General features: G+C 46.2%; 2 protein-coding genes across 5 annotated transcripts in view; one reads left to right on the top strand and one right to left on the bottom strand.

Moving 5' to 3' along the window:
* RAVER2 (ribonucleoprotein, PTB binding 2) overlaps window positions 1-15,237 on the top strand; it is a 29,902-nt gene extending 14,665 nt beyond the window's left edge. Inside the window, exons 5-14 of one of the 2 annotated variants that reach the window (XM_056497807.1) lie at window positions 354-480; window positions 1,349-1,431; window positions 3,977-4,081; window positions 4,319-4,430; window positions 5,610-5,824; window positions 7,158-7,269; window positions 7,597-7,745; window positions 8,810-8,899; window positions 9,416-9,538; window positions 12,640-15,237. In XM_056497807.1, the coding sequence (XP_056353782.1) occupies window positions 354-480; window positions 1,349-1,431; window positions 3,977-4,081; window positions 4,319-4,430; window positions 5,610-5,824; window positions 7,158-7,269; window positions 7,597-7,745; window positions 8,810-8,899; window positions 9,416-9,538; window positions 12,640-12,762 (1,239 nt within the window). In that variant the 3' untranslated portion in view covers window positions 12,763-15,237. The remainder of the gene's footprint in view (window positions 1-353; window positions 481-1,348; window positions 1,432-3,976; window positions 4,082-4,318; window positions 4,431-5,609; window positions 5,825-7,157; window positions 7,270-7,596; window positions 7,746-8,809; window positions 8,900-9,415; window positions 9,539-12,639) is intronic. The other variant, XM_056497806.1, reaches the window with a different exon arrangement.
* JAK1 (Janus kinase 1) overlaps window positions 14,162-24,761 on the bottom strand; it is a 45,516-nt gene continuing 34,916 nt past the window's right edge. For all 3 annotated transcript variants that reach the window (XM_056497803.1, XM_056497802.1, XM_056497804.1), the window contains exons 11-25: window positions 23,592-23,778; window positions 22,092-22,198; window positions 21,070-21,216; window positions 20,754-20,841; window positions 20,502-20,629; window positions 20,198-20,333; window positions 19,706-19,857; window positions 18,809-18,959; window positions 18,434-18,528; window positions 17,617-17,809; window positions 17,275-17,399; window positions 16,692-16,864; window positions 16,252-16,369; window positions 15,922-16,032; window positions 14,162-15,402 (exon numbers count right to left, since the gene is read on the bottom strand). In XM_056497803.1, coding sequence (XP_056353778.1) covers window positions 15,301-15,402; window positions 15,922-16,032; window positions 16,252-16,369; window positions 16,692-16,864; window positions 17,275-17,399; window positions 17,617-17,809; window positions 18,434-18,528; window positions 18,809-18,959; window positions 19,706-19,857; window positions 20,198-20,333; window positions 20,502-20,629; window positions 20,754-20,841; window positions 21,070-21,216; window positions 22,092-22,198; window positions 23,592-23,778 — 2,013 coding nt within the window. In that variant the 3' untranslated portion in view covers window positions 14,162-15,300. The remainder of the gene's footprint in view (window positions 15,403-15,921; window positions 16,033-16,251; window positions 16,370-16,691; window positions 16,865-17,274; window positions 17,400-17,616; window positions 17,810-18,433; window positions 18,529-18,808; window positions 18,960-19,705; window positions 19,858-20,197; window positions 20,334-20,501; window positions 20,630-20,753; window positions 20,842-21,069; window positions 21,217-22,091; window positions 22,199-23,591; window positions 23,779-24,761) is intronic.

The following is a 24,761-nucleotide window of genomic DNA, read 5'->3' as shown; positions in this document are numbered from 1 at the left end:
TGATCAGTGTTACATGGAGAGGCAGAGGAGTTCCCCCTCTTCAGCCAGCTCAGACCACATCTCTGTAAAAGAGATGAGGAGTCTGTTACAAGATATGGTGCTCATGGCAACATTTCTTATTCTTCTGTACTGATAACTCTGGGTTTAAGTGAAATAAAAGAAATGTGCTTGAAATTTTTTTTTAATCGTTTGTTAGGTGTTTCATTTGAGGGGAAAAAAAGCAGAAAACAGGGAAGGAAATGTTGTTTTTTTTTTTTCCTGTGTGAGATAAAATGTGTACATTGGACTTTGAGGGATTTAAATGCAGTCATTGTTTTCTCCTGCTTCTAACACTTTTTATCTCTTCATTGGAGATGAGGAACAATAGGAAAGGTTTGCTTCCAGAGCCAAATCCAGTGCAGATCATGAAAAGTTTTAATAATCCAGCAATGCTGCAGATGCTGCTGCAGCCCCAGCTGCGTGGCCACCCTGTTAAACCTGGTAAGCTGTTGGAAAATAATGCAAAATGAAACCCTCTTCTTTGTGCTGCAAGGCTTTTGCAAATACTTAAGTAGAAATAATGGAATCTGTGCAGACACTGTTTCAGTGTATTTGTGCAGATAATTTCATATTTTATGGAAGCAAAAGGAAGAGGTGCTTTGCCATGCTCTTGTGTTTGGGTAAAATTCAGTTCCTACAAATATCCTTGTATTTACTCTGTGGGCTCTGAATATTCATATTAGAAATGGGTTTAGAAAGAAATGTCTTACAGAAGACTTTGCTAAACTTAAATCTGATTCTAGATCTGAATTTTGCAGCCTGGGTCTTTCTCCTGTTGCCAATGTAAATCTTTATTCTTTTGGCTGCTGCCACACCATGCAGAGTATTTATTACAGCACCAGCCAGAAACATTTCTGTGTTCTAATTAGGATGTGAATTAACATAAACCCTAATTATCACATTTCAAATGGTGACAGTGCTCAGAACCAGGTGATGAGGACATCAAGTGGGAGAGAGCTGAGAGTGTATGACAAAAAACCCCCAGAAATGGGGTGTAAGTGACCAGGGCAGGAACACTTGAGCTAAATCTCAATTTAAAGCACTTCAGATAAATCTGAGCCTGGAATCAGCTCAGGAGTGAAACTCTCAAGTGTGGAGGTCCCTGGAGGGAACTTTTGACCTCTCACATTCTGATAATTGAACATCAACAGGTTTCATAGCCTTTCCCAACCTAAACCAGTCTGTCATTCCCTTCTGTACCTTTGCACACTTGAAAATTTCCTGGAAAGCAAATTTAAAAATACAGGATAATTCTAAACTTGCCTAATTTGTGAAATACATTATTTTTTTGTGTGTGTTTCTTAAACAGTTCTTGGAGCATCTGCAGGTTTACCTCCCCTCATCAATTCAGCAGTTGGACCTCCTTTTTTGCAGCTGAATAAAGTTCATCAGGTATGTGGCCAAAAAAACTCATCAAAATGTATTTGGGGACATCTTAACATTGAGATCCTAAAGACTTTAGGAATTACAGCTAAAATTCAGTGTTCTTGTTAGAGCTCTAAGGAAAGTTATGAACTGGGGGAGCAGGCAGTGCTAACTATCCAAAATGGAATAATTTTATCTAAATATCTGATTTAAAACCTACCAATGCAGACAAAACTTGTCATTAATGGCAGGAAAAAGAAATCCTCTTTAAATGAGCTCTGAAGGAGCCTGGCACATCCCTTGGAGCTCATCCCCACTCCTGTAGAGACTTTATGGCTTTATCTGAGTCAAACCAACAAATTCAGCACCCTTAACTTCATTTTCAAACTTGCAGGGACCCAAATGTGCCATAAAAAATTGTGATTTGCAGATGTTAATTCTTCCTTCTAAACCCCTCAAGGTTCTCCTGCAATTCCAGATGGGCACCAGAATTCCTGAGAGATAATGGGCAGGATCTTTGGGATGAGTTTGTGCTAGAAATTGAGAATGAGAAAATGCACCCACAGCCAAAACCTGAGCTGAGCTACTCTCAGGGATTTCTCCAGCTCTGCCAGAGCCAAAAATTGAATTTAATATTTGTGGTATGGATTTACACAAATACCTACTTGGCCTTATTTTTTCTGATATTTCATAAATTTCCATTTAAAAAATAAAATCCCCTTCAGCATCAATGATTTCTGCAGTTCTTTTGGCAAACACAGGCTTAAACATCTTTAAAAAGACCCAGTAAAATACAGAAATATTCCTTATGTTAAGTATATTGAGCTTTTCTATTTTTTCTCTAAAAACTGGTGGGTGAATATATTAATTTTTAATAAATGCTGCTTAATTTTGCCCCATCCAGTGAGTTGCTTTTGCCCATATTAAAAATACATGATTCTTTGTTGTTTGGTTTTTTTGTTTTTCTTTTTTTAAATTTAAATGCCATTTCAATTGGTCTGTTTAAGTTCCTGCTGCTCTCTCTCCAGCCTGTGCTTCCTTGGAAGGCAGTGTGAGTGTTTGGTGCTCACAGCTGGAGCCAGGGATGTTTTCCACAATTAACAGTGGGATTGATGATGATCCAAAGGTTTTTCCAGTGGTTTTTGCCTTGGGAGAACTGCAGCCAAACAACTCCATGTTTTCTCTGTCTGAGATTTTAAAGTCTCATTCTCTTCCTGGGAGCTTCCTGTCATTTAATGAGCCCCAAACCTGAATTTTAGAAGGATTTGATGATCCCAATTTCTCCTATAAATCACATTTTGATTTATTGTGGGGTATTCTGTAAAGCCAGAGAAGCAGCTCACTTTTATTTTTATTGTTTTGAAATTCAGTGTTGTCACTGAAACACCTCCCCAGTCATGCTGATATTGCTCCCTGCATGTCTTGGGTTTCTGTTTTATATTCAGGGCTTTGTAAAGTAACAGAATGAGAATAAATATTTTTAAATAATTATTTAAAAAGGATTCAACAGAGAGGATTTGAAGTTTATTCACCCAGTGATTTTTCAACTTGAGGTAGTCTGATTTTCAATTTGTTTCCCTTAATTTCTCTTAGATATAAATTATCCTGTGCCAAAATAATGCATTTTCAGCTTTCTCAGTGATGTTTTCCTCAGTCATCCATCCATTTATTAAATCTTGATTAATCCAGAGCCTTTCCCCTGAGGATTCTGACCAAACTGATTTTTCTACTCTTTTATTTCTGAAAGTTTTGCAACTGAACCACTTTGCTTTGTGGCTGGAGCCAAGTTTAGAAGGAGCAGCCCCTGGCACTGGTGACAATAACCAGCCCTGGAAATCACAGAGACAATTAAAACAGATGCATAACTAATCTAGATATGGCACATCTTTGTTTGGGAAGCACATTTCTGAGTCCAGAAGATCATATTTTAGTTTTTCCCTAGGGAATTTAACCCTGCCACCCAGAGACACAGCCTAGGCTTGGCAATATTTGGAAGGTGTTTTGCAGTCTTCATCCCCTGGGTTTGCTGATAAAAAATAATAAAGAAAGGTGGACTTGGCATGCTCACAGTGTCCTGTACATTTATTTTTGTACAACAAGCTATAGAACAACCTATGTTTTACTGGCAGATGATGCTGCCAGACACTTCCAGGCCTGTAGCATAAATCATGGTGTCTTTTAAAGTTTATTTTAAGCCCCAGTGCTGGCCAGAGCTCATAATGTTGGACATACCAGTGGCAGAGTCTAAAGAGAGTGCTCCAAAGTTATTAATTCAGTGGCTCAGTTCTGGTGGCAAACTGATCCAGAATATTTTGAATGACCAATGTGAATATTTTATAGACTTGCCAATCTGCAGGCACTGATTTGGAGTAGGATTTCATGGAGATTGTTGTGGGGGGAAACATATCTGGATATTTCTCTGCAGCAAAATCAGTTCTGTGGAGGAAATTATTATTTTCCTTTGCTGTCTTAACTCAGAATCTTTAATTTCTTCAAGGACTGTGTGAAAACATTTTAAGCCTGCTCTGTTCTCCAGGCCTGGCAGCTAACCCTTGTTTTAATCCTTTCTCAGAGCTCAATTCTGGGGAGCACCTCCAGCCTGCTGCTGCAGAGCCCTGCTCACCTGCCCCTGCCCCAGCAGCAGCTCCTGAAGATGGAAAACATGCAGGCAAACAGTGTAAGGCCATCCCTGCACCTCTGACTCTCTCTGAACACTCTTGTCATTCCTAAATAAATAATTGTTATCACCAGCTGCCCATGATCTTGAAGTTCCCTTCCAGCCCAACCCATTCATGGTTCTGTGATCACTGAACAGTTTAGTGGAGCTGAAAAAGTTAAGAGTGTGGAAGTTCTAAAAAGTAGCTGTGAGCAGATTATTTTAATCACTTACACAGTTTTCTCTTCTTCCTTTTAGAAACCAGGTTTGCTGGGAGAGCCTCCAACAATGCTGCTGCAGACAGTGCTGGGCATAGGGGTGATGCCAGCAGTGAGCTCAGGCCTGGCAGCTCGAGGAGAAGCTCTCAAGTGTAAATGACATTTTTATTTCATCCCTGATCAGTAGAAATGCCCAGCTTCACATTATACACCTGACTTTCTCCCTGTGTAACAAAAGCAGGCTGTTAAATGCTCTGCTGGCTCAGTCACTGCCTTTTTTTGTACACTTGGAGTGTGCTTTTATCTAGGGGTGACATTTTGTGGGGTTTTGCAAAGCAGGTAAATGTGAGTTGCTTAAGAGGCACCACAAATTTGCCTTCAAATTTGCTCTTTGCCTTCATTTTATTATGAAATGAGTTTTAACAACCAGTCTGTGGCAGGTGTCAATTTGGAATGCAAATTTCTGTGCCACTGGTGCCCTCAATATCTATGAGGAAAGATCAGTTGGGTACTGGGGGTGACACCTGGAGAGGAGAAGGATCCAGGGAGAGCTCAGAGCCCCTGGCAGGGCCTGAAGGGGCTCCAGGAGAGCTGGAGAGGGACTGGGGACAAGGGATGGAGGGACAGGACACAGGAAAAGGGGAGATTTAGATGGGATGTTGGGAAGGAATTCCTGGCTGGGAAAGTGGGGAGGCCCTGGAATAGAATTCCCAGAGCTGCTGTGGCTGCCCCTGGATCCCTGGCAGTGCCCAAGGCCAGGCTGGAGCAGCCTGGGATGGTGGAAGGTGTCCCTGCCATGGCAGGGGGTGGGAATGGATGATCCTTAAGGTCTCTCCCAACCCAAACCATTCCAGGATTTTCTGATCTTGTTTCCTCCACTGCTCTGCAACCCTGGCCATGCTCTGAGTCATGGCAGTAACCAGGGGTAAGGAAAAGATGTCCAGGGGAGGGCAGAAAGCTCCTCTGAATATCCAAATTTTCATTTTGGAGAACATTTTCCAGCTCTTCAGTTAAAAGAATTCTTCCCAATGCCAGTTGAGGTGGGGTTTCCCCGTGTTCCCATCCAGCATCCTCCAGGATGTTGTTCCCAGGTTTGTTTGAAAATGGCAGGAAGCACTAAGTAAGTTATCACAGGGAATGTTTAGAAAAGTCAGAGTTTTATTGAACCAGCTTGAAATTGAGCTGTTTGCCTGCGGGATGGGCCAAGAACAAAAGTCGGTGGAGCAGCTGTGGAGCTGTTCTCCGTGTCCCGTGAAGCCCACGCGAGGCCGTGCAGTGAATGCCGTGCAGTGAATGCCGTGTAGCAGCAGCGTCTCTGTTCTGTCCCGCAGCTCCCATGGCAGCAGCGGCGGCGGCGGCGGCAGGGATGGGCGTGCTGCCGTTCTTCCCGAGCCAGCCCGGGCTGGGAGCGGCCGTGCCGGGGCCCGGCCCCGCTGCGGACAGAGGCGAGGCGGGGCCGGGGGCTCAGCCCTTCCCCGGGGCGCTGCGGGCCAAGGCTGCGGGCCAGGGCCAGGGCCAGGGGCACGGCTGCGACTCCGGCCTGGGGGTAAGAGAGTGTGTGCACAGCCTGCCTCCCTCTGCTTCTGTCTTCCTCTCCTTGCTTTCACTCTTCCAACTCACTCCTTTCTTTCTTCCCTCTGTCTTCTCTCTCTCTTCTTTCTCTTCTTTCTCTCCTTTCTCTCTCTTCTTTCTTCTTTCTCCTTCTTTCTCTCTCCTTCCTTTCCTTTCTTCTCCTCTCCTCTCCTCTCCTCTCCTCTCCTCTCCTCTCCTCTCCTCTCCTCTCCTCTCCTCTCCTCTCCTCTCCTCTCCTCTCCTCTCCTCTCCTCTCCTCTCCTCTCCTCTCCTCTCCTCTCCTCTCCTCTCCTCTCCTCTCCTCTCCTCTCCTCCCCTCCCCTCCCCTCCCCTCCCCTCCCCTCCCCTCTATATTTTACCCACGCCTGCATCTCCTCTGTACGCTTTGCTTCATCCCAGGAGCATCCTGAGACATGCTGAGGTCACTGCAGTTCTGGATGGTGGGAGAGAACAATGCTGCTCCTTGGTGGTCCAGCTGAATGAACAAAGGCAGCTTTTTTTTTTTTTTTTTTTTTTTTTTTTTTTTTTTTTTCCATGGCTTTGCCTCACAGTGTTTGATGATGAAATTTATCTCTGGGGCAGTGTCTCTTTTAAAGGCAAAAATTTCAACTTGGGGTTGAATTTTATGATTAATCAGGAGCAGTTTTGGTGGTGGGGGAAACCTTTGGATTTCCAGGTGCTTGTGTGTGTATATAAATTTTCCACTTTTAAATATCAGTATTTTAAAATATATTTATTCCCTTGAAGGTGAGACGAGAGGATGATGGGATTTAAGTGGTCTCATTCTTTCAGTTTTTTTTTCTGCCCTTAACAAAATTTACCTTTTTTTAAATCTACATCAGTACATTTTTGGGGAAACATGCTTAATTCATTATTTCCCTAACACTTGGCCTTTATTTCCTTGTGTCTCCAAGTGAAAAGAGTTGATTTTGTCTTGGCCATGTACTTAATGTTCACTCCCTGCATCTGGAATTGCTCGGGTGATTATTATTCTTTCACTTGCATATAAAAGGTTTTCTTTTGTTTGTTTGTTTTGTAATATCCTTTAGGAACTTGCAGTCTGAAGAGAAACATTCCTACAAAAACTGTTTGGAAGAAAAAAGTGCAGGCAATGTGTCCAGATTGCTGAAATAAAATGGAGCTTTGGAAGGATTGACTTCAAAAGTTTCACTTTATTTCAAAAATTGCATTTCAAGAGATTTTTTTTTCATAGGACTAAGCTTTTCCAAGACCCTGCTGGGCCACTTAACCTTATTTCTGATTGATTTGATATTAATTTAATGCAAACTGCCCTGTCCATTTTTCAGACTCCCTTGAAAAAACAGACTTCTCTGCTTGGGGAACCCCCAAAAGAAATTCGGCTGAGCACCAACCCCTACTTGAATTTGGCAAGTGTTTTGCCTGGTATCTGTCTGCCAGGTAAGCAAACATTTCATGGATTTCATTGCAAATTTCCACAGCCAGAGCATGGCAAATATTTATCCTGTTTGCCTGGTAAATCCAGTGACCATTTGTCCTCAAGGAAATCTTGTCATGTGTCTTAAAATTACAAAGTAATTAAACAGGGTTACATTTTCAGAGGCTCACAAACTTCTAGAAGCCTTTCAATTATTAGTAGCACTGATTAATTTGAGGCACAGCCTAATATGAAAAGGCAAATTTTAATTTTAATCTTGGAACAGAACCTAATTAGTGTGTTTTTTATGAGCCAGGTGTTTATTCAAACTCTGTTCTTTGTGTTCCCAGCAGCAATTGCCAGCAAAGCCTCCAGTCCTCCACAGCAGACCAGCCTTCCCAACAATGTCATGGATGCTGCTGTGTCTCAGGGAACTGCATCACAACATGCAATGGAAAATTATTTCAGTTATTCCCAGCAGCCTGGGGAATACCCACAGGTAGGAATTGCACAGCCTGGTGTCCCCTGGGATTCTCCCAGAGCTGCTCCTTGTTTTCTCTGGGTGTTCCTCCTGAAGTGACACTTTATCTCTTTCAGTGTTCAGAGCAGGTTTAGCACAAAGAGCATTCCCTGAAATCACAACCCTTGAAAAAATTGTTTCTTGAGAGCCTGAGCTCCAGGCACTCACTAAAAATGACTTCTCAGCACCTCTGCCTTGGCTTTTGTCTGCCTTCAAAACCAGGGGGATTTTCTCTTTGCCTTCCCCAGAAGTTTTGAGTCTTGAGCTTTGGCTGGATCCCAGAGAAGAGAGCTCTGCCTCCCAGCTCCTGCACAGCCTGGGGGATGCTTGGCAGCTGCTCCAGTGCACAGGATGTGCTCCCATGTGATGATCAGAGGTGCAGGGTCTGGAGAGTGCTCAGAGCCACAGGACTCTGGGGAAGAGCATTCCCAGATTTTCATTAACCATCCTGAGTCTGTGTGAGAATGGAACTGTACAGATCAAATCTGAGACCTGCCTCCTCCCCAGGCTGCCAGTGGGGACACAGACTGTGCTGGGCTGCTGGCAGGGACATTGTGAGCCTGAACTGGGAGTCAGGTGGCTCCTGGGGGTGGAGAAGGTCTGGGCTGGGAGGCTCCAAGCCTGGCCACAGGTCACTGCACAGAGCAGGGAGCTTTGCCAGGGGCCAGACACCTCCTGGATCACATCTGGTGCCTAAAGGGGCTCCAGGAGAGCTGAACTTGGGGCCAGGGTTGGAGGGACAGGGTACAGAGGGCAGGGATGGATGGGATATTGGGAAGGAATTGTTCCCTGGGAGACTGGGGGTGCACAGAGAAGCTGTGGCTGTCTCTGGATCCATGGAGGTGTTCCCATACCAGGAATTGTTGTCCCTGCCTCACTGCCAGGCCAGAGGTGCCTCCTGTGTGTTTTAAGCACTTACCAGAATTTTAGATTTTTCATTGGAACTTCACCACTGGTGCTAAAGGTGTTCTGATGCTTCTTGGAGAGCTTTGGCTTGTAAGAGCTGTAGGCAGACATGGGAGAGGATTTCTGCTCCTCTGTAGGAGGCTGCCCAGCAGTGGTACCAGCATTATGCTCAGGCACATCCCTCTACCCAGGCCAGAGGGGGTGGCTTGGAAAATGGAGCCTCTGAGGTGAGAAATAATTTCATTTTCTTGCTGTCTCCACTGGCTGTTGCTCCCATCAGCTTTTGGACACCTGCTTTGTGTGTTGGCACAGGAATGAGGGGCTGGAGAGCCTGGGGTGAGGGCACTGCATGGCCACTGCTGCAGGGCAGCCCTGCACCCCTGGAGTCACACCCAAAATATCCCTCTAAAATCCCATCCAAAATCACCTGGAACACTCAGGAGTGGATTAAAATATTCCCACCAGGAAGCAGCACACCACTAATGGCATTTCCCAGCATGGAAGGGCTGTTTCTTGCTCAAGCTGAGGTTTTTGTGACAAGGAGAAAGACACTTTTTAAATTAATTACACAAATTAAACCATCCAGATCCCACATTTTGCTCCAGGAATTGCTGCACACCTGAGCTGCTGTGAGTTTAATACTCAGGTATTTCCACACCTGCTGAGAGCTCAACACCAAAGAAAAAAAAAAAAATTATTAAACATTTTTTTCTTCTATTTCATGGATCCCCTTCTGGATTCAGGAATCTACAGGTGGATCTTTCCCAGACTACAGCAGCTGCCTGCAGGTGGTGCCTGCCCTTTTGAGTGGAGCCCAGGGATCCCAGCTGGGCTTGCAGCCTCCTCCAGCCAATCCCTTAAAGCAGGTGAGAGGAGGGGAGGAGCAGCCCCTCTCCCCTGCCTGCTGCTGCCCCCGAGTGGAGCTTTGCTCCATCCCTCCTCCACACAAATCCCAGCAGTGGCAGAGGAGCTTGGGCCAGCTCCAGAGCCTTACAGAGCCCTGCAGGCCCTGGGGATCTGCTCCTTCCAGGGCCCCAAAGCCCCCAGGCAGAGCTGGGCTGGGATTTGGGAGCTTCTTGGAGAGATGTGAGTGTGCAAAAATGCCTGGAAGGAGGCAAATAAGGCAGGAGGAGAGGAGGAGGAGGTTCACACTGGATTTAAATGGGTGTTTGCCTGACTTGCAGTTGGTTTGTACTGGGATAGAATCTCTGAAGTGGAGAGAGCAGCTCAAAATTTCCTGGAAAGCAAATTAAAAAACACAGGATAAATCTAAATACTTTTACCTGCCTAATTAGGAAAATACACAGATTTTTGTTTGTGTGTGTTTCTAAAGTAATTCAGATTTACCTGGTCTTGGGCAGCATCCAGATTACCAACACTGGGTCCTGGGGGATAAAATAGTTTTTATTTGGAATTCCAGCAGGTGTCAGCTGCAGCCTTCTTCAGCCACACTCAGTGAGCAGAGAGCTTCCTGTGCTGCTGCTCCAGTGGACACTGAGTTTTCATCAATAAATGGAAACATTTCCAAATGCTTTGGAAACAGTGAGGGCCAGTTCATGGAGTCTGGTTAGGATTTAGAACTGCTGAGGAATTCATGTCCCTGTGCTGTAGATAAATCCTGTGGGTTCAGTTCTGCCATTAGACTGGGCATAAGATTCCTTTTTTTTTTTTTTTGAGATTTTGGAAGCTGTGCATTCCTTTTAACTCCAGCACTTAATGACTCCTGGGTACAGCTGGCTGTGACATGGTTTGGGCTTAAAAAAAAAGCCTGGCCATGGGGTTGGGATGTGAAAAAATGGAGTTTTCAGATTCCCAACAGCTCTGACATGGCTGGAAATGATGGAAGGAGGAGAGAGTGTGGGGTTTGAGCCTGGCAGCCCCTCTCAGCTTGTGTCAGGGAGGTTCTGGCTGGTGATGCCAGGAGCCATAGAAGGCAGGAGGAGCACAGGCAGTCCCTTGGCACAGACACAGCCTGTTTGCCTCCAAACTGCTGCCACTGCTGAATCTCAGTGCTCTGTCACTTCAGTCTGTGCTTTGTGCTTGTACCTCATTTGAATCCTGCTTTTTTGGGCTTTTTTTAATCCTGCTGTTTGAGAGGCTCAGGAGGAGCAGGGTTGGGGGTTTGTGTGAAGCATCAGTGAGGCAGGACCTGGTGCAGGGACACAGGACAACTGCAGGAGAGAGGACAGGGAGAACTTATTCCTTGTTGGGTTTTAAATTTTTAAAATTTTATATTTACATATATATGTACACTAACAACAGGATGGGATTGTTGGAGTAACTGTTTTGAAGCTTTATTTCATTATAATTATTAGTTTTATTTTACAGAGATAAGCACAGGAGATGGAACAGTTTTAGCTGCTAATAACAACAAAGGGGTTTTTTTTGTTAGAAAGTCTTTTAACAACTTTTTAGTCAATAGTATAATACTAAAAGCTGACAAGCATTTGTTCAGGCCAATTAATATATCTTGCTTTGAATAATGCTTGTTTGTAATAGCTTAACACGATGGATAAAGGTTCATTATTAACTTTACATATTTTTACTGTTTTGCTTAACATATTTTCTTGAGGCTTATCTTTACATAGTTTTTGGCCTTATTGTTTCTTGTTCTTGTATTTTTAGTATTTTGGCATTTTTCTATTTTGAGCTTTGCTTTCACACAGCTTTTTGAAAGTCTTGTACCTTTTCTATTTCCCACATTTCCTCAAGCAATGTTGTGTTTCTGATGAAGGTGCCCCCCAGGATGAAATTGTTCTGAGTTGGGAATGTGAACAGCACAGGGTGCTTGGAGAGATGCAGGGAAAGGTTTTTCCAAAGGGAAGGTGAGCCCAGGGAGTACCTTGTTAGCAGGATTTCAGAGCATGTGAAGGATATTTCAGAGCAGCTGTGCCCTCACAGAAACCCCACTCTGGGCCCCTCAGGGCTGGTGTGTCAGACTGAGGCAGCAGAGCTGAAATTCCCAATAAAGCTCCATTGCTGCTCCATCCACCCCTCACTCCCATGGAAAGGCAGGGCTGGGATCCTGCACAGACCCCTCTGGCACCCCTGGAAAATTCATCATCTTGTACCCCTGGAAAATTCATCATCTTGTACCCCTGGAAAATTCATCATCTTGCACCCCCTGGAAAATTCATCTTGCACCCCTGGCTTGGTGTGGGAACTGGGCCAGGGCTGAAACCCCTTCAGCTCTCCAGAGGAATGAAAGGTGCCTGATCTGGACCAAGGCCACATCATCCCTCTGGATTTTATCCAGGTGCTGTGCATGAGGCCCAGGCACCACAAGTGTGCTGGGCACGGATCCTTTTACCTCTTTTAGGGAAAGGGCACAAACCCAGGACCTCAAAGCTGAAGGAGTGGGGTCTTTGGCATCTCTTCACTGGGAATTCCCAGCCTGGAGCAGTGTTCATTGGCAGGGGTGGTATTGTTTTTCATCTTCATTTTTCCTCTTTGGTCAGAGTGAGGATTAATGCATGAGAGATGGAATTTCATGTTTAGATTCAGTTGTTAATTAATTCTTATCTATGTTACAGTGAGTGCCACAGCACTTCTAGCTAACAAGCTAAAAATGGTGAAATGGTGATGGATTTCCTTGTTATAAGGTCTTTATCACCTAAACTGTCCAATTAAGAACTAACACCTGAATTATTTTTACTTTGCCCCAATGCCCAAACACCCATGACCCACAGTGCAGCATTTTCTACCCAATTAAAAAATAATACCCAAACCCAGGAAGAAGGACAAGAAGGAAGAAAAACCAACACCCTGAACCCTCCATCTTGTCCTAAACCTCTTTCTTCACCATGTGCTATTACACATTTCTAGCTGCACACCAATGATTCCAGTTCTAGCACTCAGTTTTGGACGCTTTCCCTGAGTCAGGAGTGTTCTTTGGGGCTGTGTGAGCACGCAGGTTCCAGACTCAGGGCGGCTGTGGCAGGAGTGTCACTGGTGCTGTCCCCCGCAGGTGGCCCCGAAGCGCAGCTCCTCGTACCTCGTGCCCTCCCCCGAGCCCGGCCCCGAGCTGGCGGCGCCCGCCGGAGCCGCGCGTTTCTCGGAGTCGGCGCTGAAGAAGAAGCGCGTGTACTGACCCGGGGCACGCTGCGCCCCCGGCCCGCCCCTCTGTATTTATTGCTGCCTTAACTTCAGCCGGGAGCTCTTCCTGCGCGGGGTCAGTGTCCCCAGAGGAGCCAGCGCTGTCCGAGGGCACCAGACGGGTGTGCAAAGGTGGAGAGGAGGGGACAGCGTTGGCTTTGTCACCCGAGGGACAGAGCACACCTGGGGAGCTGGGGCAGCTCCAGCTGAAAGCAATAAAAACCCAGAGGAAAGAAAGCTGATCCTTTCTCCAGTCCTCAGCCTGAGGAAGTTAAAAGAGGAAGTCTTTGTATTTTTTTAACTCTGAACGTGGAGGGGTTTTTTTCCCAACTTTCCTTTTTCCAGGATTAAGAGCTCTGCATTTACAGCATTTCAATTTTTAATATTTCTTCTTAATCCTGGAACGGAGCGATACCAAAAGGATTCCCAGAGGCTCGGTGATGTTCTCAGTAAATGCCTGTCCAAAGGGAGATGCTGTCCTGAGCTGCCTTGGAAAGTTCCCTGGGATTTGGAGAACTCATCCTTGGACAGTGGAATAACTTTGTTTTTAGGCTGAGAACCCACAGCTTTTCCATGGAGGAAGTCATTCCAGTGTGAGGCAGCATCACCCTTCCACAGGTGTGGGGCCAGCTCCTCCTGGGCTGCCCCACACTGTTTCCCACTTTTGACTGTATTTTCCTTTTTTTTTTGTTGTTTTTTTTTTGTTTTTTTTAAAGACTTTTTGTATTTTTAGCTTTTTATCAGCTCTGGCTCGAGTTGTTCTCTTCTGCCATCAGCCCTTGGAGCTGGGGATCAGCAATCCTTCCTTCTGCCATCAGTGACAGGTAAATGAGGAGCCAGCCCTCATTCCAAGGCTTTGCAATTCCAATTCCTTGGAATCCTGCTGCAAATCCACTTGGATTGAGTTCACTGAGGCCAGGAGCCACCTCCTCCCTTTTCTTTGCTAGAAAACACTGAAGCCATTTTTCAATACTGATTTTTTTTTAAATTAAAAGTCTTAAACTTTGCCTTTCAAGCTTTGGGATGTGACCAGGATCCACATTTTCAAAGCTTAAAAAAATCCCAATCAAAATCTCTCTTCCCTCAGCTGCTGGAAGTGCTCCACAAACAGGAGCCAGGAGCTTTTCTGGGATTCTGCCTGTATGTATTGATAAATTCACTTGTAATATTTTGTTTCAACTGTTTGTATATGCAACTTTCTCAACTTGTTACACTTTTCAATGAAAATAAACTGTTGGTACTTATTTCAAGTGAATTTTTGTGGGAGGAAAACAGCCCTGGACTCCTTTAATCAGATCAGGTAGGAAAAGGTTTTTTAAAAGAATATCATTCCTATGGAAATTTGAGTTTAAAAACTCTTTTGTTTTATTTATGATTAAAAATGGAGGCACGTGGAGAAAAAAAAATTCTTTATTAGACTTGTTTGTATAAAGAGTAACAAAGTGCTTACAGATTAAATTCAGCTTCCTACGTGACATACAGAAACAATAACACTGTAAAAATAAATCTGACCTCCTTGGAGCTCATAATTACCATTTTATATATATTTATATATATATATATATAGACCTCTTTTTATTATTGCCAAAACTTGAGGATCTTTTCCGAGCATTTTCCAACTCCAGGTGTGGTAGGAAAAATGATGGCAGCAGAAGGTTCCAGTTAAACCACTCATGGGCTGAGTGAAAATGTTCTTTAAAAAATTGGTTGGAGGAGTTTCCATTCCCCAGGACAGCCCTGGGTGCTCAGGCTTTTTGTCCTTTTGGATAATCCCCTCCAGCCTCTGGGCATGGCCTGGGTTCTTTCCCATCTCCATGAATTCCTTCCCTGCACATCCCTCAGCACCAGGGATGCACATTCACCCCTCCAGGGCTGCAGCCAGTCCAGCTGCTCCAGGGGGAACAATGTGGGAGTGGAGTTAAAAAAAAGCAAATTATTTATCTCAAAATTGGGGTTCTCACTGAAATGCACAACTGTGCCCACCCCTCCATGCTGCTGGGGGTGATATTTTTGAACACTTTTTAAAAATACCTGTAAGAGCTCAGGACTGGGGCCTGGTGGGTTAAAAAGAGCTGCAAATTTTACCCTCCCTATATTTTTATAGGTTGTTTTGTTTCTTACTAGGATTTAAGTGCATGTGAAGGATATTTTGTCAGCTGACTTCAAAATTATTAATTGAGTCCTCTTACATCCACTGGCTGAGGTTTGAGCTGAGAAATGCTGTGGATTTTCCCAGCTCACATCAACCATCAGGGCAATTCCAATTGTGGCACAACCAGAATCAGAGCAGGAAAAAACTGCCCTGCAAGAACAGCAGCAAAGGGAGCCTGAGCTCATTTTGCCCAAATCTTTTCAATTCTTTTAATCCAACTCTTCAATCTGTTGGCAAAAGAATCCTTTAGAGCCACATCAGCCCAGCCAGAGTACAAATTACAGGAGTTAAAAAACAACAACAACAAAAAAAAAACAACGAATAGCCTTGGGCATAGATAGTTTGCTGGGCATTTAAAGTCCTTACAGGATAAAAAATTAATTACATTTTACTCATAATTGTTTCAAATCCTTGGATCAGGTTGTGGAACGTGGTGCGTTCGTCGTGTTTGTAGATCCAGCACTTCCTCATCAGCTGATCCACCTGGCAACAGGAACAGGGGTATTTAAGGAATGAAACATTTCTCTGGGTGTTCCAGTGAACACAATGGAGCAGAGTGTCCCTGAATGAACAGAAACACCTCAGGTGCTGGGCAGGGACCTGAGCAGGGGGGTTTGGTCAGTTCAGGTTTAAACCAACAGAGCACTTCCACCTGGGGAGCTGCACCCCAGAACTGCCAAAATCTGAGGGATTCCCAAGGAATGTTCCTGGTGCTACATCAAGTCCCTCTGAAGGGACACCACGGATTTGGGAATGTTAATATCAAAAAACATCTTAAAACAATCCTTGGAAATGTTTTTTTTCACAGCACTCCTGAAGGTTTTCCTACCTGAGTGGTCAGGCCTGTGGAACCAGGGGAGTGTGACCCCTCTGGGGCTGAATCAGTGTCCAGGCAGGGATGGACAGACAGACAGACAGACAGACATCCATTCCTTCCTTTCTCCCTCATCCATCCATCAACCATCCATCCCTCCATCCCTCCCTCCATCCCTCCTCCCTCACCTCCTCAGGACAGGTGGGTGGCCGTGGCAGTCTCTTGTCGTCCTGCAGGACCCTCACCAGCCGTGCCACCGTCATCTGTCCCTGTGTGGGGCCGATCATCTTCAGGAATTCCTGTGGGACAGCAGGGTCAGTGGGAGCCCCTCACCCCACTGCAAGGACACCCAGATAAACCTGGAGCAAGGTGCCCCCCATGGAAGGAGTGGAGCATTAAGGTCCCTCCCACCCAAGATGAGCCCATGATTCTCTGATTCCTCTCCTTGTTGCCAAAAATAAGAATAATTTTTTTTAAATGATGGGACTGAAGCAGCCATTTGTGTCCCAGCCACTTACTGCCATGGGGCTGGACTCAGAGTCACAGTAGGTGAGGAGCTCGTAGAGCGTCACCCCGAAGGACCAGACGTCCGAGGCGATGTAGAACTTGCTCTGCAGCAAACACTCCGGGGCGTACCTGGGGACACGGGGGGACAGCATCACACCAGGGATCCCACACTGCCAGAGCAGCTCAGGAGCCACAGCTGTGTGCACAGAAATGAAGAAGGAATAAATGAATGTTCCACAGCAAGGCACTGTGAAACCAAGGAGACCAAACCCAGAACAGTGGGGAAATGGATCGTTAAGTGCAGGAAGAAATAAACAGCACGAGAGGTGAGCCCAGTCCACCAGGTGCCTGTCCCTTGCTCTCATGGTCTGTCTTCACTGGGTCTCATAAAACAGGAGAATCTGGGGTGCAGAGCAGAGGGGCCTGTCCTGCAGCTGTGCCAGGGCCGTACCAGAAGACGGGGCTGTCGCGGTCGTCCTTGACCGTGTAATACTCCTTGTCTGTCTCGATGGCCTTGGTCAGCCCGAAGTCCCCGATCTTCACCCTGTTCTCACTCTCCACCAGCACATTCCTCGCTGCCAGGTCACGGTGCACGTACTGGCAGGAGCCCAGGTAGTCCATGCCCTAAGAGAGGAGAAAAGAAACCTTTTGTTTATTTCCCTTTCTTTTATTCTTCCAGTACTTTAATCCCTTTTTCTCCAGTTACTGCTTCACATGGCCTGACCATGCTCTGCACTCATTTCCATCCCTTTAAAATTCACCTTGCTCCTTTCCTCTTGCCAACACATTCCCAGTGCTGTCCCCCCTCCTGGTCCTGCAAATCCTCCCACAGGAACAACTTTTCACAGCAAACTCTGGAACTTGGAACCTCATTATTCCCCTGCTGATCTTTGTGCCAGTAGCACCCAAAGCGTGGGAGAGATTGCTTTAGGATTCTGATCCTTGGAGATAAAGCAGGAGAATGGGTTTGTTGCTGATGTTTTCCATCCCCCCTCACCCTGCTGGGGGAGCTGCAGACTCAGGGCCCAGCTCACCTTGCAGATCTGAACTGCATATCTGAGCAGCTGCTTGAGGTTGATCTTGTTCTTGTTCCGTGGGAGATACTCCTTCAGGCTCCCAGAGGGAAGGAATTCCATGATGAGTTTAATCCCACTTCCTCCTAAAAAACACAGCATGTTTCATGTGCAGACCCATCTCACATTGTGAGCACCAACAGCTTTTGTACAAACCCAGAGCACCAGCAGCAGTTTAAACATCCCATAGCTCATTCCCATCATCCATCCCTGAGCCAACCCACAGGAAAACCTGCTCCAGGCAGGAGATTTATAAATTCCAAATGAAAACCCATATCCTTTTTAATATTCTGCAAGATTTACCATCTTCTGTGCAAATGCCTTTGTATTTGACAATGTTGTCGTGATAAAGATTCCTCAGGATTTCAATTTCCTTCTTGAGGTCAGCAATGTGATTCCCTCCACTCTCTGGCTTCAGGGATTTCACTGCCACCTGCTCCCCGGTGTTGTCACCTTCTGGGTCATATCTGCACAGCTCCACCTTGCCAAAGTGGCCCTGGGTGGGAGAGAAAGGAGCATCCTTGAGGACAAGGCTCAGACAGGGACAGCCAGGCACTGGTTTGGGTGTTTGTCACCCTGCACAGGCTGTGGGACAGCCAGGCACTGATTTGGGTGTTTGTCACACACAGGCTGTGGGACAGCCAGACACTGGTATGGGTGTTGATGTCACACACACAGGCTGTGGGGACAGCCAGGCACTGGTTTGGGTGTTTGTGACACACACACAGGCTGTGGGACAGCCAGGCACTGGTTTGGGTGTTGATGTCACACACACAGGCTGTGGGACAGCCAGGCACTGGTTTGGGTGTTGATGTCACACACACAGGCTGTGGGGACAGCCAGGCACTGGTTTGGGTGTTGATGTCACACACACAGGCTGTGGGGACAGCCAGGCACTGGTTTGGGTGTTGATGTCACACACACAGGCTGTGGGACAGCCAGGCACTGGTTTGGGTGTTTGTGACACACACACAGGCTGTGGGACAGCCAGGCACTGGTTTGGGTGTTTGTCACACACACAGGCTGTGGGACAGCCAGGCACTGGTTTGGGTGTTGATGTCACACACTGTGGGGACAGCCAGGAGCTCTGGCTGTGTTCTGGGGGTGACATTCCTCTTACCTCACCCAAATCCCGGATCCTTTTCAAGAACCTCTTCTCGAAGAGGGTGGGATCCACCTCGGTGACAGGTTTCTTCTCCGAGACAATGTCGGGATCTGGGAGGGGAAAGGGCCCAGCTGAGCCTCCTGCAGGTTCTGACACTGCAGGGCTTCCCTGCCCTATCCCCCCTCACATCCCTCTGACATTCCCTTTCTGACAGGGAATTCTGCAGCCACCCTGCCACTCTGCATTGCTTCCACACCCAGATTCCTCCTGGTGAACTTCCCACCCTGGAGCAGCTTCCATGAGGTTGGAACCAGATGCTCTCCAGGTCCCTCCCATGCCATCCCAGCCCAGGATTCTGTGATCCCTCCCTCCAGGTGTCCCCTGGCTTACTCTGCTCCTCCAGTTTGTTGATGTCCCTCATGATGGCCCTGAAGAAGGGTCTCTGGTGGGGGTCGTAGTTCATGCACTGCTTCATCAGATCTGCCAGCTCCTTGCAGGAGGGTGTGGCCAGCACAAAGTGCCCCTCATAGAACCTCTCCTTCTGTGGGAACAAACAGAAACCCCAGGAATTTTAACTTCCATGACTCAGTTCTGAGCTGGGACAATGGCTGGACTCAGGATCTCTCAGGTCTTTTCTAACCTGAGCAATTCTGTGATTCTACATCAGAGGATGTGACCATTAAATCCTTAATTCAGTGTGAGCTTTGCCAAGGAAATCCCCCTTTTCAGCTGGAATTTGGGTCTTTACAGTAGAGAATTCCTCTTGTGCTGGATCTGGAGCAACCACTTAACACCCATGAAGTGTTTAAAAAGTGCTGAATATTTCCACTTTCAGGAATCATTTCCTGCCAGGTTTTCCCAGTTATTTATACACCATGAAATGTTTGCCAAGGACACCCTGGGGGCTCCTCCCAGCCCTGAGAGGTCCCAGCTGCAGGACAGGGCTGGGATGGGCATTCCCAACCCTGCAGGGCAGGAAGGGACAAGAGGGACTCCAATTATTTGATTTGCAGTGAAGAGCAGCAGTCTCCCCTGGGAGACCCTCTGCAATCAGTCCAAAAGAAACGAGATGTTTGGGAGAATCTCACTCAGCTTCTAACTGGACACGGGGGTTAGAAAAGGCTGGGAGAACTGGGATTGTCCAGTCTGGAGAGAAAAAAACTGCAGGGAGAGCTCAGAGCCCCTTGCAGGGCCTGAAGGGGCTCAGGAGAGCTGGAGAGGGACTGGGGACAAGGGGAAAACTGAAGGGCTCAAGAGGATGGATCCAAGTTTGTGTAACAATTTTACCTCTGCTAAGGTCTTGTCTTTGAGTGGAGTTTCTCCATTATAGCAGATTTCCCACAGGGTTGTACCAAAACTCCACTTATCTGCAGCAATGCTGAGGTTTTTGGAATCCTCAACACACTCAGGTGCAATCCAGGGGATCCTCTCGACACGCTCTGGGGTAAAACACAGCAGGGAGTGAATACCACAGGAGGGAAAACAGCTCTGAACTGAATTATTCTTGTCTGAAATAAACTGGAGCTGCAGAATGTGTCCAGTTTCTTGATTCCCAAATTCCTGCTTTCAGAAGGATGTGCCTGCAGCTTTCACAGGCTCGTGCCTGGAGCCATCCACAAACTGAGATTCCTTCTGTCCCATCTCACTGGACACATTTTGTAAGAGAAATGAATGCTCTGGACACCCCTGTGTGTTTGCAGATCCATGAAAGCTGATTTCTCCTGTTGCAGAGCAGTTCTGGCTGCAATAAATGCCATTTCTGCCTCTCCCTGGACATACCTTGCCTGGACAGCACCGTGATGGGGATTCCTGGGTCACTCAGCTTGATGAAAGGCCCATATTCTGTATCAATGCCCTCTCTGGCCAGCAGGATGTTCTTGGTGCACACATTCCCATGCACCAAATCCTTGTCCTCCTACAGAAAAGCAGGGAAAGAACAGTGAGAGGCTCTGGGCGTGCTCCAGGATATTCACACCACAGGGCATCTCTAAAACAGTCCAAGCTGAAATCCAAAATTACACCTGGGAAGAAACTGGAGGAAAAGAAGGAAAGAAGAGTAGGAAAATGCCAAGGTCTCTCTTACCAGGTAGCTCAGGGCACTTGCAAGTTGTTTGGCCACTTTGAATTTCCATGGAGTTGTGAGAACTTCACTTTTCTTATGCATGAACAGATCCAGAGGCCCACATTCAACAAACTCTTCAACCATGATATCTGCAAAGGCAGGTGCAGAAAGTCAGTGCTGCAATCAATTCTTTGGAGTCATTTACTTTGTGTTCCCACCTCCCTGTCCCTGTCCCTCCCCTGTCCCTGTCCCTCCCCTGTCCCCCAGACTCACTCTCCACGTCCCTGACACAGACTCCATGCAGCAGCACCATGTGTTTGTGGGACACCTGTCTCATCATGCTGGCTGTCTCAAAGAATGCCTGGGCAAAGGGAGAGAAATCACATCCAGCTGCTGCTCCTGAGCACATTCCATGAGCCCAGCACAAACACCACCCATGGAACACAGCACCAGACAGCCCTGGGATAATCCAAACACCAAACAAGGGGCAGCAGGGGAGGGATGTGCCCCATGGACATTCAGCATTTCCCCACCCCCAGCCCTTTTTTAAAAGTTCCCCAAGCACAAGAGACAAAAGGAAAAGACTTGCCAAGGAAATGTCCCTGTGGCTGGGGTCCAGGACTTTGAGCAGCACTCGGATCTCCTTCTCATTCTGGTACCCTTCACTCTCATCATCCTTGAGGCTCAGCATCCCTGAGTAAATCTGGGTTCTGGTGCCCCTTCCCAGGTGCTCTCCCTGAGACACAGCAGGGAAACAAACAAGGTTTACACAAATATTTATTGGAATCTGCACTTTTTTTCTGTCTCTGGCTGATCTGGTTAGAGTTTCAATTCTGGAGAACCCAATGACAGGGAGCTGCTTTTGCTTCAGTGAGCTCTGAGCATCCTCCCCACGTGAATTCCTGAGATATTCCACCTCCACATCATCCAGCAGGTTCCCTGGCATTGAACATTCCCAGACTAAACAAATGAATAAACAACAGCTGGGGCTCCTATTCTCAAACTGCTGCTGAGGTGATCTTTAATGTGTCTCCAAAAGTGAGAGGAAGTAATATTTCACTGCAAGGCTTTGTTTGGGGAAGCAGTTTCCTCCAAAATAACATCCTGCCTTGGGATATTTGTGCAGGATGCTGAGTGCAAACACACCAATCCAAAGCCAATCTCTGCTGCAGTGATGTAACTAAAAACCCCCAATACCTTTTTATTTCCCAGAAGAAGCCAAATCCACAATTCAAGAGCTCTTTTAGCAACATTAAATCTGATTTAAGTGTATTCAAATCCCTGTTGAGGTTTATTAGTGTGACCTGAATAACAACTACAAACATGAGGAAATTTGAAAATTTGGGGAGGTTTAAACACAGAATTCTGACTGCTCAGAGCTTTTGAATACTTCACCTTTTTTTTTACTGTAGAATATTAAACCTCTGTTTCTCAGAGGTTTAACATCCTACAGTATTCTATGTCAGGCTTTGAAAAATACACCCACAACAAACCAGCTCTGTAAGACTCCCAAGACATGACCTTAAAACCTCTCTTTTCCATTAGCAAAGTTAAACCTCAATTTCACTTCCAGTGAAGGCATCCCTGGTGCCAGGGCAGCTCAGCACCCACCTGCACAATCTCCTCCTTGCGGATCCTGTGGAAGCTCAGCTGCCCCATGGGATACACTGGCTGCCACTCCTGGGCCTTCTTGGTGGCCACCAGCAAGTTGGAGATTTCTGCAAGGCAAAGGGAGAAAATATCCTTAAAGGTTTTCAGAGAAACTGCACTCTCCCTTCCCAGTAACAACATGAATTAAATCTGCCCAAAAATGGAGGAAAAAAGAAACTTGGATTCGACTTCTGCTCCTCATTCAACAGAGAAATCACTAAAGCACAGTTTCATGTTTGTATTTTAAATACAGAGTTATTATCAGCCAGATCAGGGTGATACTGAGCAACTCAACAGAGTTTTCTGCACAAAGACTGGAAGAGAAAATATCTGTGTACATGGAATAAAATGGAATCAAATATCCCAGCAGGGCTCATTTCCTCTTCACCTCCTTCCAAATCCCCTCTGCTCTGGGAAACACCAATAGATCTCCCAGGGCTCTGGAATTCAGCAGGGGAATGAGCACAAGGAACAGACTCAAAAACCCAGTGCTTCCTCCCCACTGCTGCAGGACACATCCAGAAGTTCTGAACATGAATTCTGCTTTCCAGGCATTATTTCTTGGGGGATGGACTGGGATGTGTGTGGCCATCTGGGCTTCCCCCTGCTGTGAGCAGAACTGGGCACTGGGGCTAAATCCTCACCTGGGATTCTGGACACCAGGAATAACCACACCCTGCCAAACTGCTTCAGTCCTGCATCCCCTGAACCTCTTTGTGAATATCTGGTTAAATATTCAAAAAGGAAAAAACCCACAGGGAAGAGACAGAAGGGGGAACATGCACTGAATCCTGCTGGAACTGAAGCCAGGGAGAAGCTGCAGTGGGCAATCAGCTCCCTGAGCCTTTTTATTTTATCTTACCCCAAATCCAGCCACCAAAATGAAACCAAAATGTCAGATGTGCAAAGTGCCCCTGCTCCAGACCACAGCCCTGTTCTTTGTGCAGGGTGTGAGAGGCTCAGGGGCTCTCCCAAAGCCTCAGAGCAGCAGGTGATTGATGTGGCTCAGTTATTCCCCTGCTTCTAACAGGAAACCATTATCAGCTCAGCACAATCACCCCACTGTGCTTCCTCTCTCACACAAAATTCAGCTGCAAGACACTCAGAGTTCATAGCAAGCAGCTCCAGACAGTGCTGCCATCACCCAACAACTGCCCCATTGTCCCTCACAAGGCACCTCCCAGATGATTTCCAGGCTCTTCAGGACATCACTGGGACCAAAACCCTTCCCTGTGCCTCGTGCAGATGAGTTATCCAGCACCAGCTCACAATGAGAGCAAACACAGCAGGGCCCAAACCTCTTATTCCCCCTCCTCAAACCTGCCCACAGCAGGTTTTGCTTCTGACAAAACTCCTCCTCCCCAGAGAAGGAAAAAACTTTTAACCTCTTTTTTTTTTTTTAAAGAGCTCACACCAGGATACAGCACTAAAAATACACTAAAAATGAATGGAGTTTGGTACCTCTGGGTCTGGGCTGGCAGCACCTCTTCAGGGTGAAGCTGATGTTGTCTGTCCTCAGGATTTGTCCCTTCAGGTGATCCATGAGGTCTTTCAAGGAGGCAAAGGATTTGTTGGAGCCATGGAGGAAGTATCCCCCCTTCTTCACCTCGATCTGGAAGTTCTTGTAGGGGCCTGAGTTATTCATCACCTGGTGTTGGAGGGAAAAGAGAGCAAAAAGAATTGTTTGTAAAGCCATCAAAGCTTCCCAAAATCTTGGCACCAGCTCACCCTCTGCTCCTAAGCCAGGGTTCTCTAATCAAACTGCAACAAAGCAGAAAAAAACCTAAAATTCCTGGGATTTTCACTCTCAGGAAGGCTCAAAGAGAAGAGCAGCAACATAAAGATACAATTACCCACTAGCCCAAATTATGGCTTCTTTTTTTTTTTTTTTTTTTTTTTTTTTTTTTCCCAGACCCTGAGAATAAGAAGCTTTGCCTCTTCTGGAAGAATTTTCTCTTCCTTTGGTCAAGAATTGCAGAATCTGGAGCAGGATTTCAAAATCTCAACTTAAAAATAGCAGAACTCCCTTTCTCACCCTGTTTGACAAGATTTCAGGCTGGTGCTGAGATCTTCCAGTTTCACTCAGAGGTGCTGGGGAAGGGCTGAACTTCTGAACTTCCCCATCTCAAGAGCTCTCAGGGTCTCCCCTCTCCATCTTTAGGTCACCTCTCCCTTCCTTCTTTTCCCAACCAAAATTCCCTTCTTGTTTCACTCTTAAAAGAGAGAGCTGATCATCTATTTTTTTTAAAAATATCTACAGGAGATAAACCCAGTATCAAATGTCCCTTCCTGACTCATCACTGATTCCATGATAATTTTTTCCTAAGAGAAGGATTTATGTTATCATCATCGTAATCATATAATTATTAATTCTTTATTATTATTCTTGTGTGAACACTTTAAATATTCTCCCAAACCACCAACTCAGCTGCAGGCTTCCAGCTGAGGCTGGTGTGGGAATAAAATCCAACAAGGGAATTAAATCCCTGCCTAAAAAGGCTCCAGGGAAATTGAACCATGCTCAAGGCAAGGTGAAGTGACAAATTCTCTGTGTCATGAGTTTAAATTCTTCATTTTTATCACATTCCTGCACAGTTTGACTGGGAGGAATGGAGCTGTTCTGGAGCTAAT

This window comes from Oenanthe melanoleuca, chromosome 8 (genome assembly GCF_029582105.1).
Source record: "Oenanthe melanoleuca isolate GR-GAL-2019-014 chromosome 8, OMel1.0, whole genome shotgun sequence".
Taxonomy (NCBI): Eukaryota; Metazoa; Chordata; class Aves; order Passeriformes; family Muscicapidae; genus Oenanthe; species Oenanthe melanoleuca.
This window is presented reverse-complemented; position numbering and strand designations above follow the sequence as displayed.